Source organism: Pyrus communis, chromosome 15 (genome assembly GCF_041283825.1).
Source record: "Pyrus communis isolate YQ-2024b chromosome 15, ASM4128382v1, whole genome shotgun sequence".
Taxonomy (NCBI): Eukaryota; Viridiplantae; Streptophyta; class Magnoliopsida; order Rosales; family Rosaceae; genus Pyrus; species Pyrus communis.
Genome location: NC_142579.1, coordinates 38,841,808 through 38,861,564, shown reverse-complemented (window position 1 = coordinate 38,861,564; position 19,757 = coordinate 38,841,808). Strand labels below are relative to the sequence as shown.

Here is a 19,757-nt window from a genome sequence, read left to right as displayed (position 1 = left end):
GAGGTATGAAAAGTTTGAGAGAAAAGTATTAAAAAATATTGGGGTCTCATTGACCAATAGGATCATTGTACTTTTAAGGCCTTGTACTTTCTTTCTTTGTGAATTTCATTCTTTCTGTGTTCGTTCGTTTTTTTTTTATTTTTTATTTTTTTAAATTTGTGTGCGAAAGAAGAGAAAAAAAAAGAGAGCTTTTCGAGTACGTTTGTGGGGAGGTATGAAAAGTTTGAGAGAAAAGTTGGGCTCCTTTTAACCGGTTGACAGCAAAACCTGTTGCATATAAAGTGTGAGACATAAAAGAATGGTCATCTTACAGATCTTGTGATTGTGATCGTTTGTCGTATATCATGTGATCATAAATTATTTTAAATTTTTAAATTTTAAATTAAATATAAATACTACCTAACGAAAATTGATTGCATAATGTACGATAAATGAGCACGATCGCAAAATCCATCCCTAAGAAAATGATCTGACGATGATCCTTTTCCCTTTCTAGGCTCTGCTTGAACGCATACCCTCCCCGGATGGTTGACGATCATTAGTTTATTACACCGCCTCCTTTTCACTATTTTCATTAATAAATAATAATAAAAATTATAAAAAAAAAAAAAAAAAAAACCTAGCTAGGGACTAAGCCATAACCAGCAATGACCAATTGATCAACGAAACTTATAATAAAGATATAATGAAATGTCACAAGTATAGAGCAAAGTTTGCAATTGTAAACCACATGTGACAAACATAATTATCTGCTCCAAATGAAGTTAAAGAATCTACTACATGAAATCCTTCTCAATAAATATGTATACATACAAATCGCATTTGACAAAAACGCTATAAAAGAAACAAAGTGTTCATAAACAATTTTTCCAGTCCATATATATATATATAACCGCATTAAGAGCCTTATAAAATAAAAAATGAATCACCAACATGCTTCCGGTCTTTGACTGAAGCTATACGCACATTAGTACTAGTAGTTTGTCTCACATTCTTTCTTGAAATAAGACGAAAATATAGGCCTCTCGGGGACGTTTTCTGAGTCAATTTCCAATGATAAAAGACTAGGTACGGCAGTGAGTCTTATAAGCTGTGAGTAATTGATGTTCATGTTGTTCAGACGAATTATTGCATGTACTGCTTACTTTTCAACTTGGTAGTCCAAAGACTAATGCTAGTGACAGAATGGATTCTACATATTTTTGATGTTATAGGTCTCACTTCATGTGAAAAAAATCGAGATGAAATTGGAAGTAAAAATAAAACGTTGGTGTCTCTTGTATTTATTGATTTATCACATTGATTTGTGCGATGTTATTGGTCTCTAATGCAATGATGTGTTGTGCGTATCAAGTTTGGTAATACAAAATTCAAGGCAAAAGTTGAATTATTAAGTATGAGTAAGACTAGACGCACAAACTCTTTTTTATCGTTTTTGTAAAGTGCTGAGACCTATAAAATTTTGAGATCATATAGAATCGGCAGCATATCTAGCGTCAAATCTTAACAATTTGCCTCATGTAGAATTCTTCTACGCATGTCAAATGTTGAGTTTTACAATATGGTTGTGTTTAAAGATGCAGTCCGCATACCAAGTGTCAAATTGAGACCCTCCTGCAATCGGTCTGTCGATCTACAAAACCGTTGTTTGCTGCTTAAAACTGATCATTTCATTTCAAACAATCATTCATTGGTCCTTATTTACCACACACCAAACTGCTTGCTTTCTATTGAGTTTAAAAAAGATCGACAATGTTTCCCTTTGTTTTTCGGCTTGCACGGTTGCAACCCCATCATACTATAAGTAAGAACATCCACAATTCAACCCAAATTATCAGTCAATAAAAATTTTCATGTTTTTGCATCAATGTTTAGTTTTGATTACCAAACTGTTACTGTATTGACGTTCAAGACTTTCTTCATCGTTTTATCAATTTTCTTCAGTGGTCTCATCTTTGTCACATTACCAATTGAGGAAAAACTTCATACTTGACTAGATCATACTGAATGAAAAAACTTTTTGACTAAAGGGTTAGAGGGTTAGATATTGTTAGATATTCAAAGAGACATGTCACTGATCTATTCTTAACCATCTATTACTAGATGTTGAGTTTTATTACCAAATATATAAGTGTTGTTAAAAGTATAACCATACACGTATATATTGTATTTTATTTTCTCAATTCCCTGACGTGGGACTTATATTCAACAGATAGTTGTTCTGCAACTCGGAGAGGTTATATCACCCTTGCATTTGAACCACAAGCTAAAACCTTCTTGAGGAGGGTGTAGAAGTCTTCTGAAAGAAGACTGTCTAGCATAACAAGTGAGAGGGTTAGATAGTGTCAAATATTTAGAGAGACATGTCAATGATCCACTCTTAACCACATCGATATTGTCCTACCTTAACCATCTATTACTAGGTATTGAGTTTTATCACAAAATATCTCAGTGTTATTAAAAGTAGAATTATACACGTATATTTTGTATTTTATTTTCTCAATTCTCTTATGTGGGACATATTCAATAGATATTTGTTCTGCTACTCATAGAGGTTATATCACCCTTGCGTTGGAACCACAAGCTAAAACCTTCTTGAGGAAGGTGTAGACTCTAGCCTCACCCTTGTAACATACACACTCGAATGGTCAAATACAATACAAATACGACTTCTGAGTAAACTACTGAAATTTTCTTGTGTTATGCAAAGGTTTTTTGTTTGTTGATCTAACCATATTTTAGCACGAGCACATCGTATGCATGTCGTAATCAGAACAGTTTCGTTATCATAATTATCGCATAAAAAATTATCCCGCAAAATTTGGAAATCGTTTAATCGATTATGTACGGAAGAAATAATTTAGTTTTGAAACCATTCATTAAGGTCTACAAAAGGTGATTAAATTTGTCTGCATAAAATTTATTAAACTAAACTTTTAAAAGGTCATTATATTCGCACATCAATTTACAAAAACAGTTGTCCAAACTTCACTTCCTCATTTTGTATTAACCCAGCCTCTCAGAGGAATAAGAACTTACCGGCGTCACCATGGTACATGATAAAACTGTCACCTCAAGAATAACAAAGCAATTCGTTCTAATTTCTAGAGTTTAAAAAGAGGGGAAAGCTACATCTGTTACGGTGAAGGAAATTCATCCCGAATGTTGCAACGATGCCTTGTCCGTCCTCTAAAATGGAAAAAAGAATATTATGTTCTCACTTTCGACCCGTGCAAAATGACTCTGTGTAGCTCCATTTTGCAAAGGTATTCAGTTGCCTGAATTTGTATACTCACTTTAACATATGCACCAAGGTTAGAGAACGTTATGTCGAAAGAATGCTTCAGTCCAGAAAGAGTAGATCAGAGACCTCATGCCTAACTGGCTTGCTTTGGTCTGCAGCAGCACAACTCAGAAGTTCCGTGCTTCTTGCAATCTCGTGTGGATGTTGATTCAGCTACCTGAATCTGCCAACCTCTTGGACAGTGAACTGAAAAAAGTGTAAGGAAGAACACCACTCCGTGAAACAAGATATATGATAAATGTTAGATACGCAGCCGTACCACTGCAGACCACAAGAGCAAACAGCACTCCTCTGACTTCAGAAATGATGAAATCCAACAACAGATAGCCATTGATCACCATCACCAAAACAGCCACAGTCCATGCCACTTTCTGCAACATAGATCTTGTCAATGAAACGCTTTACTTAACTAGTATCACTCCAATTTTCAGATTACAAAAAGTAAATGTTTTTTTAGCGTGCAAAATGAGCTGCTGAAAACCATAGGATTAGATGTTTTCTCTTTAGAGTCCAAAAGAAATATGAAAGCTGAATTTGTGGATTTCAGAGCGATCCAAGATCAATATCAATCATGACTACTTATTACTGAATAGATGGAGCAAAAACTATATAACGAAATGACTGTTCACTTAAAGCTATAAAGAGTATGGCCGAAAAGATAGAATAACGAAGTTAACAACATACCTCGAGAACAGGTCCAATCTTAAAGACCCCCATGACCTGCTCCTTGGACACCAAGGTAAGAAGTGGAATAAGAGCAAAAGGAATCTGAATCGACTGAAGGACATTGAGCCATTCATTCAAAACATCCAACGAAGCCTCAGATCTGTTAAAAATAATTGCTACAATTATAGTAGGCACAATTGCAAAACTCCGTGTGATCAATGCCCTCAGCCATTTCTTCAAACGGAGATTAAGGAATCCTCCCATTATAAACTGCCCAGCATACGTCCCCGTAATTGTGCTACTTTGTCCAGCCGCCAATAACCCAATACCCCAGATATAAAGAATCGGATAAAGCCCTCCTCCATACTTCTCCTGAAGAAATTGACCTGCATTTACTAGTCCTATACTGTCAGCTTGTTTTGTACCATAGAATCCCTTCGCAAAAACAGTGGTGACAAACAAATTGATCATGAAGGAGATCAAAAGTGCAATTGATGACTCAATTGAGTAGTAGTTTAGTGCCTCTTGAACCCGTCCCTTCTTGTTCGGATCAATATTTCTTGACTGTACCAGAGCAGAATGCAAAAATACATTGTGTGGCATAATGACACAACCCACAACTCCCACAGCCTGCCGAATTGTTTTCGAGCTAAGTCTTGGAACCACAATACCTGCGACGAGGAGGTAGTGGATCAACACATATCAGTACACCCCATAGTATTATAGTTTACTAATTTCAACATGTACTTTGCATAATAAAGTACAATTTTTACCCATTAAAAGTTCTTTCCCACTCGGTTTTGTGTCAACAAACATCCAGGCAAACGATAAACCCATAGTTGCTATGAGAACTGCAAACACAGCTTCCAACTTCCTCACCCCATAGTTCTCAAGAAATAAAAACATGAAACTGTTGCACAAAAGAGAAAACACAAAACCCTAGTTAACAGAATTATCCCTACATGGCCAAAACCAGCCAACTCCCATACCCATTCACCATAAAAAAAAAGATATGAACTTGTCAATTGAAACATAAATTTACCACGAAACACTAAGAAATCTTTCATATATCTGCAATTTTCACTGATAAGTAATTGAATTCTTCGAAACCATGAATCACCAACCCCTACTCATTGTAATTAAGTTGAATTTTCGTCAAAAAGTTGAGTTTTAATTGTGAGAGAATATTAAAGCCAACCAACTGGAATTTAACTCGATTCCAAATTTCCAATCCAATGCCACTTGATCAGCTCATTGTCCCAATAAATAGCATAAGTTCTTTTCAATCAATAGAAAATTAGCTACAAGATTAAAGATTCAACCAAAAGTCAAGCTGAAAAATCACTACCCCACTTAATGACCCGCTTAAGTCAACATAATTAAGCAAAGAAAACCCAAAATACAAAAACAAATCAACAAGCAATTGACAATTAGAGATAACAAAAATCCCAAATCAAGAGTTAAAACAGAGTTAAAACGAGATTAACATAAGTAATTACTAAATACCAACCAATCCAACGCCGTAATCAGAACTCCAGCCCATAGCGGCAAGAACCCATTGCTCAGAATCTGAATCGCAATGGCGCTCCCAATGACCTCCTGAATATCCGCCCCAATCAACGCCAGCTCCGCCATGAACCAGAGCACCAACCCAGCCCATTTCGGATACTCCTCCCTGCAAAGCTCCGCCAAGTGCCGACCGGTCGCGACCCCGACCCGGGCGGAGAGCAGCTGGACCAGGAGCCCCATGGCGGTGGCCCACATTAAAAGCCAGAGCAGCGAGTACCCGGCAATCGCGCCCGACTGGAGATCCCCTTCTAAATTGCCCGGATCTAGAAATGCTATGCTCATCAGAAAACCCGGACCGGTAAACAGCCACAGCTTCTTCCACGAAAAAGGCGGGACCGCCGTGGAATCGTCCTCGACGGCGTCGTCGACGATCAGGATCTTCTCCCGCGCCTCGAAGGCCACCTCCTCCTCGCCGTCGTCCCATGTCGACGACGATGACAGCGAGAGCGACTGCGGCTGCAGCAGGCGGTTAGCTTCGTCGTCGTCGACGTCATCTCGCAGCTTCAACGACTCGTCGTCGTGTTCGCGCAATTGGGCGCTCATGGTTTTTTGTTCGTTAGTCGTCAACCGAAACGGAAACGCTTCCGTACCGGCGTTTTTTAATTTAATTTAATTTAATTTTAGGGTTTTATTATTGAGTTGGGATGGACTGTTGGGGACAGTGTTGGATTTGCGGCCCGACTGTGAGACGGGTCGGATTTTGTGGCTTGTGGAGTTGACATTTTACAGTCGCTTTTTGACGTGGAAATGAGAATATTTTGTTTTTCTGGCCATTAGGAGGTTGACACGTGTAGTCATGGAAGTTTCCTTTTAACCTTTACCGTTTTGGAGCAAGCAAGGGATCAACTTAATTTTTGTTTCTTGCACCTCATGGACGACGAAGTTCACAATGATAAAATTTAAATATGAAATTTAAAGTTTATGTTTATAAAAGACATTATATAGATAAGTGATACTGATCGATAACAAACTAAATAAACCTCAGCGCCTTTAATAAAGAAGGCATTTCCCAGAGAATTAATCTTCATTATTGCACCCTCATTGGGGGTTCTTTCTTCTCAAGGAAGACAGAAGAATTTATACACAACTCTGTAAGCGATTGAATTTTTCAAAAACATGAGGCAATCACCATTCGAGTTCACTAGACAGCTTCTTCTCCATGCTCCAGTGTCTGCTGGTAAATAAACTGCACCCGAATCGCTCTCTTCCACGCAGTTTGATCCGAAAAAGAAAATCTCCGTGTGTTTATTGAACAGTAAGGCAGTGGATTTTTGCATATAAGTTAGAGTTTAATGGCACTCATTCTGTACATATACAACTATTCTCTTTCCACACCCAAAAAATAAGATCCTCTCAATCACACTAGTCACAAAACTTCACAGACCTTTGCTTCAGGGGTTGAACAATTTTCTCACTTTGTGAATCAGCCTTCTGCATATTGGACACACCTTATTCTCCCCGTCCATGATCCTGCAAGATTCATTTCGGTAAAAACCTCGAGAGCACAAGCAATACATGTGTGAAAGAAGAATACGAAAGTGAGCGGTGTATCTATATCGGTGTATATATGTACCTTTGAGCACAGTCATAGCAAGTGGCACAATGACCACAAGGAACGAAGAAGGAATTGCGCTGCTCGTCGTAACAGATTACACATAATTTTTCGTCGTATAATTCCTCCGAGGAGCTACTAGAAGCTCCTGAATCTTCATCTTCTTCATTTGTCCCGTATGTCTGTCGAAGAATCGTCTTCTGCGGCACTATAGGGTAAGTCTCGTTAACTTCTTCCACTGCTGTTTCAACTAAAGTACGATCCTCACCATCACAGGCTCCAAGGTATTTCAGTATCAGAAAAATAACCACCACAATAAACCCTGAAAGTAGGACATAAATAAATGATTGAAGCAATTACAAATTACTGAAAAAATACTGAAAGCTCAACAGGACTGAGGTCTATTTCTGATTTCGTACCTAAAATCGCAATGTAGGTTACTACGCGAGCCACGAATGAAAGCTCGATGTACCATTCACCAAGATCTCCCTGCAGCAACTTTGTTGGTTACGTTGGCACAAAATTAGTAACAATTTGAGACAATGTATGAGATCTGGCCTTACATTGTTAGGTGTTGTTAGTATGACATAGTGAGTATTGGGGAATACGAGGCTGAGCCGGCAAGACCCCTTCGTTGTTGAACAGACGTCCTTAGCTTTCGTAACATCATACATCGTTGATGAAACACTTACATTCACTAATGCAATTAGGCTCCTGGGATCTGTGTTTATGAATTCAAGGTAGTACTTGTCATCTTCCTCAATATTGTACTCAGCTTCTTTACCTGAACAAAAAACGCTTATGATGATCATTTTGCACATAAACTTTGTGATCAGTGTTTTTAGGCTACTCGAATACGTTTTTTCACTTTCTGAAATCTAATTGTGCAACAATAGTTTCAAAAATGAAGAATCTGTTACCGATTTTGGGTTCATTGAGGGCGAGGCTGTCCTGAGAACTTGTTTGTTCCGGCTGCAATATTTCGACGTTTTGTTCCCCTGTCAAAACGTGCATTACATTTGTTTTAAGATGAGTCTAAAATGTAATTAAGCTGCAAACAACAAACGATATTTTCTTACGGAAGCATGACAGTTTTCATTAAATTTGCTCACCAAATGACGTTTCCTTTTATTTAAATTTGGGTTCATAATGTAACCGAAACAGAAAATTTTGGGTTCATAGTAAAATGCTGACATGTGTATCGACACGGTGTTTGGAGATAAAATTTGACGAACAAAATTGGTCAAGAAAATAAATTGCAAATTGAAAACTTACCTTTAAGCATAACAACTTGTAGTTGATTTAAGATAGTAGCATGAGCTTCCAATTTCATGGACAAACTTGAACCCTTGTTCAACCAGAAGGAAAATCCCTGAACACAAAATTTCAACCTCTCTGGAGATCCAAATCAATAATTTGGAGGGAAAATGCAGAATTTCGGAAACATCCAAAACCCTAAAGGAAACGGTTTGATTTAAAATAAAATGTAAATTTTCAGTTCCTACCTTGCGATTATATGATCCAAGAATCAAGTAATCGTGCACGCTCCAATTTGATTGGGGGTTCAATTTAGGCTCCTCCGAGAAAGCGTAGAGAGAAACCCCTTTCCTGTCAACGTCTCTCACTTCAACATGTTTGACAAACACGGCACTAGCCTTCATCAATCGCGACGAGCTCGGCCCGAGTTCCATCCGGCGGTCGCCATAGTACCCGTATCGGAGACTCACCGAAACTGCCAAAAAAACAAGTGAAATGCTTTGTTGAGATGGAAGGGTTAGCGGAGGAAAACTGGTACTGAAGATAAAAAATTTATGTGTACATGCCACATATCCAGAGGGTCAGAGGAGTGAGGAGTCGAGCCCAAGTCTCTTGGCACCGCTGAGGCCTGGCCGGAGGCGTCGGGTGGGCCCACATCGAGCGGTACATGGCTGCGAAGAAGGATGGCGTGGTAGCAGAGAGAGGTAGGGAGAGAGGGGGAGGTGTGAGAGGAAATTGTTGTTCTGCTGGAGGAGAGGAGAGGAACCCTTGGGGGATTGGTGGGAAGAAGACCAGTAGCTTTACGTTTGGTAGTTGCCTTGGTTCTTCCATAACCTCAACTAACCGTTTTTTGAAGTGGTTGGCGCAAACTTTGAATGGCAAGTTTTATGAATGTTAGGTGTTAATTTCTGTTTGGGGCAATCTTGTACTTGTAAGTTGTAACTCGAGACATATTTCTCAGTTCTCAACGTGTGTTTAATATAGGAATCTTAAAAGTGAACACTTTTTTTATTGTTTGAAAAATAGTAGGATAATTACATTAGATTCATTTAAATCGACATTTTATATAATGAAAAATACTGATATAGCCAACGATTTTGTCGATTAATTTTTTTTATAAAGGTGGTGTAGCCGTCTATCATTTATTGAAATCTTAAGCATTGAATCTCTAGGTTCGATAATGAGCATTGAATCTCCAAAATCGATCCCCAACATCGGGTCCTCGAGCTTGGGTCCGAGCTCTAAGTTCTCGGCTCAGGATCATGACACAATGAAAAATATCTCAGCAAACTATTGAGTCTTTTCTCAGGATGCCGTCCGACGCTGGAATTGAAGGCGCTGTTTGTGTTTTTATGTAAATTGGATGTCTTTGTATGGTCTATTTAAAATTATTCAAGCAGCTGTCTTGTTCGATACCATCGCTACAATTTTGTACGCTTCCCTTGCATCTCTATCAATGCTAATCAGTGACTAAAATTCAAGATAAAGTAAGATTAACTTTTCATGAACTAATAAGATACTAAGATATTGATCTTATATTAACAAGAAAAAACAGCTCCAGCATCTCAACATATCAATGGAAACTTCGTTCTTCTTCTCCTTCTACCTTTTGCTCTTCATTTTCTTTCTTTTTATCAAAAACTATTTGCAGAAAATTAACCAAAAACTCCCACCAAGCCCTTCTCTTTGTTTCCCCATCGTAGGCCATCTCTACCTCTTCAAAAAATCCCTCCACAGAACACTTGCTGAACTCTCCAACAAACATGGACCGATCACATACCTCCGATTCGGCTCCCGCCCTGTCCTCCTCGTATCCTCACCTTCGGCGGCTGAGGAATGCTTCACTAAAAACGACATCGCTTTTGCTAACCGCCCGAAGCTGCTTGCCGGAAAACACCTCGGATACAACTACACCACCCTCGCCTGGGCCTCTTACGGCTCCCACTGGCGCAACTTGAGACGCATAGCGTCCCTAGAGTTATTGTCATCTAAGCGAGTTCAGATGCTTTCTAGCATCCGTCTCGATGAAGTCAGGTCCTTGATTTCCCGGCTCTTTCGAGGCGCGAAAGGCGGCAGCGAATTTCAGAGTTTGGACATGAAGTCGGCGTTTTTCGAGCTGACTCTTAATGTTCTGATGAGGATGGTTGCGGGAAAGCGGTGCCATGGGGAAAATGTGACGGATTTAGAGGAGATTATTGCTGAGAACTTTCGGTTGAGTGGCGCTACCAATCTTGGAGATTTTCTGCCGGTTTTGAAGTATGTGGGGGTAAGTGGCCTTGAGAAGAAATTGATGACACTCCACAAGAAAATGGAAAAATTCATGCAAGATTTGATCCAAGAGCGCAGAGAAAAGCAGAGTGGCTCTGTTTCTGAACAGAGGAGCAAGTCCATGGTGGACGTCTTGCTTGCTCTGCAAGAAACTGAACCGGAATATTATACTGATGAGATCGTAAGAGGCATGATGCAAGTAAGCTCTCTCAACAAAAAAATAAAAAAATCTTTGAAGTTCAAGAACAATTGCAGTAATTTTCTGCTTAAAGATAATGAATTGTTTAATTGGTTTGGACAAAGATAATGTCCAATATTTGTTGTGTTATAATGCATCCAAGTTGCATTAAGGACTTGCCTGCACCAGGTACGCCGTTGTAGTGCAATATTCTAAATCAATAGCACAATGTAATGTGTGTTTAACTATTGCACATGAAAGTTTGTTATTGGTTTATAATACCGTCACCGTCGCATAACCAGTGTAGTTAAGTAAGTCTCTCTCCAAGCTACAATATAAAATTTAAGACAAAAACTACTAGTGTCAGCAAGTCTTACAAGGACTTGAGTTTGAGAGAGTCTAAATAGAGATCTTCAGTTTCCTAAACTCCTAATTAGACTGCTTGACCAAAAGTCTAAATAGAGATCTTCAGTTTCCTAAACTCCTAATTAGACTGCTTGACCAAAACATGTATACACAATTGTACCCAGGTCATGTTAGCAGCAGGGACAGACACCTCATCTGGAACCATGGAATGGGCTCTATCACTTTTGCTCAACAACCCAGAAGCCCTAGCAAAAACTCAGACTGAATGGATACCCACATTGGGCAATGCAGGCTACTTGAGGAGTCCGACCTCGCCAAGCTTCCGTATCTCCACGGCATCATCAATGAAACCCTCCGGATGTACCCAGCAGGCCCTTTGCTTGCCCCACACGAGTCATCCGAGGACTGCACAGTGGGGGGTTTCCACGTTCCACGTGGCACGATGTTGCTGATGAACTTATGGGCCATACAGAACAATCCAAAGCTGTGGGCACAGCCTGGACAATTTAAACCAGAGAGGTTTGTGAATGGACAAGGGGAAAGAGATGGTTTTGTGTTGTTGCCGTTTGGGACCGGGAGGAGGGGCTGCCCTGGGGAAGGGTTAGCAATGAGGATGGTTGGACTTGCCTTAGGGTCTCTGATTCAGTGTTTTGAATGGGAGAGGATTGGGGAGGAGATGGTGGACATGACTGAAGGGCCTGGACTCACCATGCCTAAAGCTCTGCCTTTAATTGCAAAGTGTAGGCCACGCCGAAAAATGCTTGCCCTGCTTTCTCAACTCTAAATACCCAGTGGACCTTATTGGTGGTTGTTTCATATCTGTCTTCTTCATAAGCATTTGGATGGTACAGTAGATAGGGTTTTTAACGCAAATGATTCTTGCGTGGATGGTGAAATACACGACTTTGGTATCGTGCTTTACAATTCACACAGCACGTCAATGTCATCACGACTGCTAAATTTTGTTAAAGGTGTAATATTTATGCACTCATTATTACTTCTGGCACACCTTTTCAATTTTCGACCCTTTAATCGGATGAATTGAATAATATCAAATGACATAAATTAACAAAAGATGTGTGAGAAATAAAAAAATAATGTGTGGGAAGTAAAAAAATGATGTGTGGATAGCACGCACCTTTTGTTAAAAAGGATGTGTGGATAGAGCACCCCTTTTGTGTGATAATATCGCACACATCTGGAGCCTCAAGATGTCGGTTGTGCCTAGCTTCTACTAATTGTGTCTAGCTTCTACTAATCTAATGCATACATTCAAATCAACGAATTAAACAATAAGATACAAACACACACAAATAATATGACTATTTACATAATTCATATTATATTCCATTACAATTGTCATTGTCACGTGATGAATCAGTGACATAAAAGAATTTCATCATAAAGTGGGGTTGCTTGTTCGATGGCGCCATAACTAGATTTCAACATCTCTCTTCCATCTTATTTTTCAACAACTAATAAGATTTTTTTTTCCAAGTGGGGTTGCTTGTTCGATGCCATCACTAGATTTCAACATCTGTCTTGCATCTTACTTTTCAACAACTAATAAGAAATTTGACTAATTTTTCATATAATCCTTGAAATGTTAAACAATCAATATATTATAGAAAAATGAAACTTCAAACATAAGTGTTAAAAGAAATGTATGGATGGAGCACCCCTTATCTTAAGAAGTACATACAGCTTGCAGACATCAGCATATCAATGGAAACTTCGTTCTTCTTCTTCTTCTACTTTTTGCTTTTCATTTTCTTTCTTTTCCTCAAAAACTATTTGCAGAAAATTAACAAAAAACTCCCACCAAGCCCCTCTCTTTGTTTCCCAGTCATAGGCCATCTCTACCTCTTCAAAAAACCCCTCCACAGAACACTTGCCAAACTCTCCAACAAACATGGACCAATATCATATCTCCGATTCGGCTCCCGCCCGGTCCTCCTCGTATCTTCACCGTCCGCGGCTGAGGAATGCTTCACCAAAAACGACATCACTTTTGCCAACCGCCCTAAGTTCCTCGCAGGAAAACACCTCGGATACAACTACACCTCCCTCACCTGGGCCTCCTACGGCTCCCACTGGCGCAACTTGCGACGCATAACCTCCCTCGAGTTATTGTCGTCCAACCGCCTTCAGATGTTTCACGGTATCCGTGCAGATGAAGTTAGGTCATTGATTTGCCTGCTTTTCCGAGGTTCTAACGGCCGTGAATTTCAGAGTTTCGAGATGAAGTCAACGTTTTTTGAGCTGACACTTAATGTTGTGATGAGGATGATTGCCGGAAAGCGGTACTATGGCGAGCATATGGCGGATTTGGAGCAAGCAAAGCGGTTTAAACAGATCGTGACGGAAAGCTTTGAGCTTAGCGGGGTTACGAATATCGGAGATTTTGTGCCTGTTTTGAACTATTTGGGAGTAACGGGGCTTGAGAAGAAGTTGGTGATATTGCAGAAGAAAAGGGATGGATTCATGCAAGATTTGATAGAAGAACATAGAAAATTGCAGAGTGGATCTGTTTCTGAACAGAGGAGGAAGACAATGGTGGAAGTTTTGCTTTCCCTGCAAGAAACTGAACCTGAATATTATACAGATGAGATCATAAGAGGCATCATGCAAGTAAGTTCTCTTGTCCAAAATTTTTGAACTGCAGAATCAGATGCATTAAGTTTGTGCTTAAAGATAATGTTTTTTTAGTTTGTTTGGGTGAATACAATGTTCAATTAGATCTAAGAAATATAATAATAGAAATTTAGTTTTGGTCAATAAATACTGAGTAGCGCTATTCACATATATGTTTACTTCTGACGTACTTCTCTTAATTTTTAATTATCAGATCAAATAAATTGAAAAAAAAACATCAATGACAAAAAAATTACAAGAGTGTGTGAGGGAATAATGTAAAGTTTAGTGTATATTTTATTGTTTAACATCTGGATATCTCAAATTTAACTAAGGTCAATGCCCCACTTTTTATGTAGTTAAAACTTATTTTTCAAATTAAAAAATGAAAATGTCACTCTAACAGTATTTTAATACGTTACGCAATGTAGTATGTTTTAGTTTTTTTTACGTGACACTTTGTGATCATCTTGTTATAAAACAACAATGATATTGACATTCTTGTTGCGAAGAAGTCCTTCTCGCATATTAGACCGCTCCACCAAACCAGTTAGGTATATATGCTAGTTCACACTTCATAATCTGAAATAAACCTTATGGCTTAAGACTTTTTGCGCAATTCCACCCACAGGTCATGTTATCGGCAGCGACAGACACCTCATCTGGAACCATGGAATGGGCTCTATCCCTTTTGCTCAACAACCCAGAAGCCCTTGCAAAAGCCCAGGCTGAAATTGATATCCACATTGGACAAAGCTGCAGGCTTGTTGAGGAATCAGACCTTCCCAAGTTACCCTATCTCCAAGGCATCATAAACGAAACCCTCCGAATGTACCCAGCAGGCCCACTGCTAGTCCCCCACGAATCATCAGATGACTGCTCTGTGGGCGGCTTCCACGTCCCACGTGGAACCATGTTGTTGGTGAACATATGGGCCATACAACATCATCCAAAGTTGTGGGCACAACCTGACCAATTTAAGCCAGAGAGGTTCCAAAACCTGCAAGAGGCAAGAGATGGTTTTGTTTGGTTGCCATTTGGGGCGGGGAGGAGGGGCTGCCCCGGGGAAGGCTTAGCGACTCGGATAGTCGGGCTGGCTCTAGGATCATTGATTCAGTGTTTTGATTGGGAGAGAGTTGGCGAGGAAATGGTGGACATGAGTGAAGGTACTGGTCTCAGCATGCCTAGAGCTCACCCATTACTCGCAAAGTGTAGGCCACGCCCAAAAATGCTTGCCCTGCTATCTCAACTCTAAATGGGCCAATGCATGTTTTCGTACCCCGTTCTCTAATAACAACCGATATTCCAAAATATAGAAGCCATGTCCATCATGTGAAAGCTTTCTTAACCTAAATCCCCTTCTATTGGGATTTAGGTTTTGTTTTGAGTTGTCATCTTTTATTTACAATATCAGTCTTTTGTCTATGCTAAGAAAAAGAGATGATATTCTAACCAAAATCTTCGTTCACATAAAAAACAAAAGCAAAGACAATTCCATATAGAAATTAAACTTTTATTATACATATAAGAAAAAACTAAAATCACATCAAACCTTTTATAAATTCCTCCATTAATTAGCTCATGGGTTGAAATTTGAAACAATTCAGCAGAAGATTTGATCTCAGTGAAAAATATCCGTAAAAAAATCTCGAATCTCATAATATTGTGACTTATGAAACCTGCAGCCCAAAATCTCATAATATTGTATTTTTTGAATTATGAAACCTGCAACCCAAACAGCTCTCGGTGTAGTTAGCTGTTGCATTATTGTCCTTGAGATTCTAACTTTGGACGAGGATGGTTTGCTAAGTGTTAGTGGCAGAAAAATAGATACGACGAGATGATGCTGGAAGGAGGAAGAGGTCCGAAGGCTTCTTGAATAAAATGAGGCTCAAGCTATCCTGGTGCAGAGTTTTTATGGGTGTCGAGATAAATTAATATGGCACTATACTAAACATGGTCGATATTCGGTTAAAAGTGGATATGAGTTGGCACAAAGTATGGAGAGGAATGGGGAATTGGGGAGACGGGGAGATGGGGAATCAAGCACTGAAGGTGTCCGAGATAAGGTGTGGAATGATATTGTTCAGATCAGAATTGTCCTTATACACTCGTTCGATACCTCGTGTGTACGATAAAGTGAATCCTGATTGACAAGGACGACGACATGATGATCGTGAAGCTGTTCAGCTGTTGGATGATCAAATCACGGACCACCGTCTCACTGGAAATCTGCCGAAATGCCAATGAGTAAGGGTTGGCGAGGTTGGAAACGGTGGAACCGCGGAAGTAGAAGATCGGTAAGCGTGGGTGGAAGACGAAAAGAAGGCGGAGAGGAGAGGAGGCTGCCAAGTCGGATCCCCGAAAGAAGTGATGCTAGCTTTCTCCATCACGTAGACGTAGTCAGTCGTAGTCGTCCTCAGGGAATGGTGGGTTTCCACACTCTCTCTCTCGTTTTCAGCACATGCATATTTATTACTGCAACTCAGTCTTAAACCATCACTTCATAATTGTAATGGCATACTGACAACCATGCAAATACATATAAATACACAATCATACATGCAATTGCCCAGTGTACCTTTATAAAGCTAACTTTATGTTGCCTTTAACCTTAATCACTGGATACTAGCTTTTCAAGCTTCCTACATACTCATACGAAACCAACATGCTCTTTGGAACGTAAGTTAGTTGTACTAATATATATTATAAATTGAATCAACATGGAATTAATTATTTACAATAACGACAGGGAAAATAAGATAAGCCAAGCATCACCATAGGGAAAATAAGATAAGCCGCATCAGGTCCAGATGCTATCAAAATTACGTAGCAGCGCTTTCTTTACTCCCACATTTCAGTTGATTCAAAACCATCATGCACACCCATGTTTGCAACGTGGGCATCCTTATCATGCACTCCCACATTTCAATAGCCGTAAAAATGTTATACCCTAAAAGATCTCAAACCATTCACGCATTCCTCTCTTTGGAAAAGAATATTGACATGTGTTGAGTTTTAAATTCATAATTTACACAATCCAATTCCGGAAGTCTTTTCACTTTGGTGATAAACATATGTACACAAGTTGATACTACAAGGTTATACTTTATACATATATTTGTGTCTTTGCATTTGTTCATCTCAAGCTTAAGCAATGTAGGACAAATCATTCCTTATTTAAACACATAATATGTCAATTTTGCTGCATGTTTGCAGAACTCCAGATTTTTAATCCATATTGATTATTTCCCACAGCAACCAATAATGTGGCTATTCAATTCAGTTAATATATATTTACTATACATTATCATAGAGCACAGCAGGCTGAGAAATTGATTTACATGAATTTACTTTACCTATTCAAATGGAAATCAAAGGCAACAGACTTACCCATGTAAGGGTTATGTCAGGCATCAATCACATATAGAAATAACATGTATGATTCTTACTTCCATAGATGAATCAATTACATGTACTACAAACCAATATCAAGTATTTCTATTTTTCCTTTCAGTTACTCACACACATACAATTTTTGAGCAATTGATAACTTGATAATAAGAAAATTAAGGGGTTTTGGATCAGATTAAACCAAAATAGTGATAGGTTGATTCCATCAAAATTTAGATGCCAATCAGATTAAATCACTCATAAATACATCAAAATATAGTGATACTCACAATTTGGTGCGCTTGGGTGTACGCAACCTCTACACCCATCAAGAAGAGCCTTTGTCTTTCCTTTTCTTGCAGTGAATACAAATTTGGCTGTCGAAGACATGAAAAACTTGAAACAACCATTAGTGATTGTTAAATGCATGTTTATACCATACATTTGGGCAAGAGATATAAATTGTCATTGACCTTCATTGTATAGCCATCATTCAAGAATCTTATCATGCATTTATTACAAGTCTTTGGACAAGAATATGGCCTGACCTACATGAACATACCAGTTACCTTTTAGAAATAACCCAAGGGTCCCCTCACTGTGCCTCCAAAGATCATCCATCCATGTAGAGTATGGATATGAAATTGCATTCAACTGAACTCATTCCAACAATTGTGTAGATGAAAAGCTAGTGTTGAGAGGAGACCTAGATAGAGAATTAGCATCTTGGTTGTCTTTTCCTTGTTTGAACTGGATTTCATAATCAAATCCCAATAGCTTAGTTACCCACTTCTGCTGGAAATATGTATGTGTTCTTCCCTGAAGGAAGTATTTCAAACTATGGTGGTCTGTCTGTATAATGAAATGATTCCCTATCAAATATGACTGCCATTTATGAATAGCATGGATAATGGCAAGCATATCTTTTTCATAGGCAGATAATGATTGATTTCTTGGACATAAAGCCTTGCTAGTAAAAGCAATTGGTCTCCCTTCCTGTTGAAGCACTACACCAATACATGTACCAGATGCATCACTTTCGATAATGAAAAGCTTGCTGAAATTTGGTAATGCAAGTACTTGAAGAGAGAGCATGGCTTGTTTCAAGGTGTGAAAGGCTTCAGTAGCATCTTGGGTCCAAGAGAAGTTGTCTTTCTTGGTTAGAGTAGTTAAATGCCCAATGATCTTACCAAAATTAGGAATAAACTTCCTATAGTAACCTGTTAAACCCAGGAACCCTCTCAAAGCTTTAACAGATGTTGGAATAGGCCACTTAGCAATGGCTTCCAATTTGTTCGGATCTGCAGCAACACTTTCCTTGGAAACAATATATCCCAAATATTCGACTTGAAATTTGCCAAATGCAAACTTTGATTGCTTGACATATAAGTTATCCATACTCAGTGTATCAAATATTGTTTTCAAATGAGACAGATGGAGAGACCAAGAAGGACTATACACCAAAATGTCATCAAAGAATACTAGGATGAACTTCCTGAGATATGATCTAAAAATCTCATTCATAAGGCACTGAAATGTGGCGGGGGCATTGGTTAAACCAAATGGCATTACCAAAAATTCATAGTGCCCATCAAGTTGTTTTCTCAATATCATTAGGGTTCATACGAATTTTATGATAACCAACTTGCAGGTCTAATTTAGAAAAGAAGTGTGCACCAAACAATTCATCCAATAGTTCATCTATAAGAGGGATTGGAAACCTGTCTTTCACAGTGATGTCATTGAGGCCTATATAATTCATATACATACACCATGTTCCTTATTTCTTTCGTACCAATATGACTGAAGCTGAATATGGGCTATTGCTGACCCTGATAAACCTAGCCTGCAACAATTCTTTCACACATTACTCTATCTCACTTTGCTGCACTGGACCATATCGATAGGGCCTACTATTAGGTGGTTTGCTACCCTCAATTAATCAGATCATGTGATCTTGATTTCTATATAGGTGCAAACTACTTGAAGTGGCAAAGATAATGTCATATTCCTTCAAAATTTTATGCAATTGTTGAAGTTGGTATGTGGACAAATTATCCGAATTAGCAATCACCATCTGTTGGGTTTTGACTTCTTCTGTTGTTATGTGACATAAAACTGCTCTTATCATGGACTCTTGCTACAACAGTTTAGTCATTTGCAGGGCTGAAATATTTTTTAGTTGCTCAGATGGTACCTCAGGACTAGCAATGCAATAAGTCACTGCCCCTTTTTTGGAACTTCATATACAGTTTTTCAAAGTCCTAGAGAATTGGACCCAAGGTTCTCAACCATTGTACTCCAAGCACAACATCACAACCTCCCAAATGAATGGCATACAAGTCTGTGATACAATTGGAGTTTGAATCTTAACAGAAATCTAAGCCAATGTACCATGAGTCTATACCTTACCCCCATCAGCTATCTTCACATTAAAAGTATACCCTGTGTTAAGATTACCCTTCATCCGTTTTACTAAGTCAAGATCTACAAAGTTATGAGAACTCCCTGAGTCAATAAGAATGGTAACATGACAGTTCTTGATAAACCCATTAACCTTCATAATTTTA

General features: G+C 38.8%; 3 protein-coding genes and 1 pseudogene across 4 annotated transcripts; 2 read left to right on the top strand and 2 right to left on the bottom strand.

The window, feature by feature from the left end:
- Positions 1–2,977: 2,977 nt before the first annotated feature.
- LOC137746788 (metal transporter Nramp2) lies at positions 2,978–6,200 on the bottom strand. Its single transcript, XM_068486797.2, has 4 exons — positions 5,481–6,200; positions 4,744–4,880; positions 3,989–4,641; positions 2,978–3,675 (listed from the first exon to the last, which is right to left on the bottom strand). The coding sequence occupies exons 1-4, from the start codon at positions 6,080–6,082 to the stop codon at positions 3,454–3,456; spliced, it is 1,614 nt and encodes a 537-aa protein (XP_068342898.1). The 5' UTR covers positions 6,083–6,200; the 3' UTR covers positions 2,978–3,453.
- Positions 6,201–6,544: 344 nt separating this feature from the next.
- On the bottom strand, positions 6,545–9,209 carry LOC137708026 (E3 ubiquitin-protein ligase APD2). The gene is made up of 8 exons (XM_068446991.2): positions 8,915–9,209; positions 8,597–8,823; positions 8,367–8,463; positions 8,012–8,089; positions 7,655–7,875; positions 7,511–7,580; positions 7,113–7,413; positions 6,545–7,009 (listed from the first exon to the last, which is right to left on the bottom strand). Exons 1-8 carry the CDS (start codon positions 9,177–9,179, stop codon positions 6,931–6,933), a joined length of 1,338 nt encoding a protein of 445 aa, XP_068303092.2. The 5' UTR covers positions 9,180–9,209; the 3' UTR covers positions 6,545–6,930.
- Positions 9,210–9,866: 657 nt separating this feature from the next.
- LOC137719283 (cytochrome P450 81Q32-like) lies at positions 9,867–12,146 on the top strand (annotated as a pseudogene). The gene is made up of 2 exons (XR_015956615.1): positions 9,867–10,815; positions 11,325–12,146. The product of XR_015956615.1 is annotated as a cytochrome P450 81Q32-like (transcript).
- Positions 12,147–12,241: 95 nt separating this feature from the next.
- Positions 12,242–15,252, top strand: LOC137709155 (cytochrome P450 81Q32-like). The gene is made up of 2 exons (XM_068448274.2): positions 12,242–13,791; positions 14,426–15,252. The coding sequence occupies exons 1-2, from the start codon at positions 12,823–12,825 to the stop codon at positions 15,047–15,049; spliced, it is 1,593 nt and encodes a 530-aa protein (XP_068304375.1). The 5' UTR covers positions 12,242–12,822; the 3' UTR covers positions 15,050–15,252.
- The last annotated feature ends 4,505 nt before the right edge of the window (positions 15,253–19,757 follow it).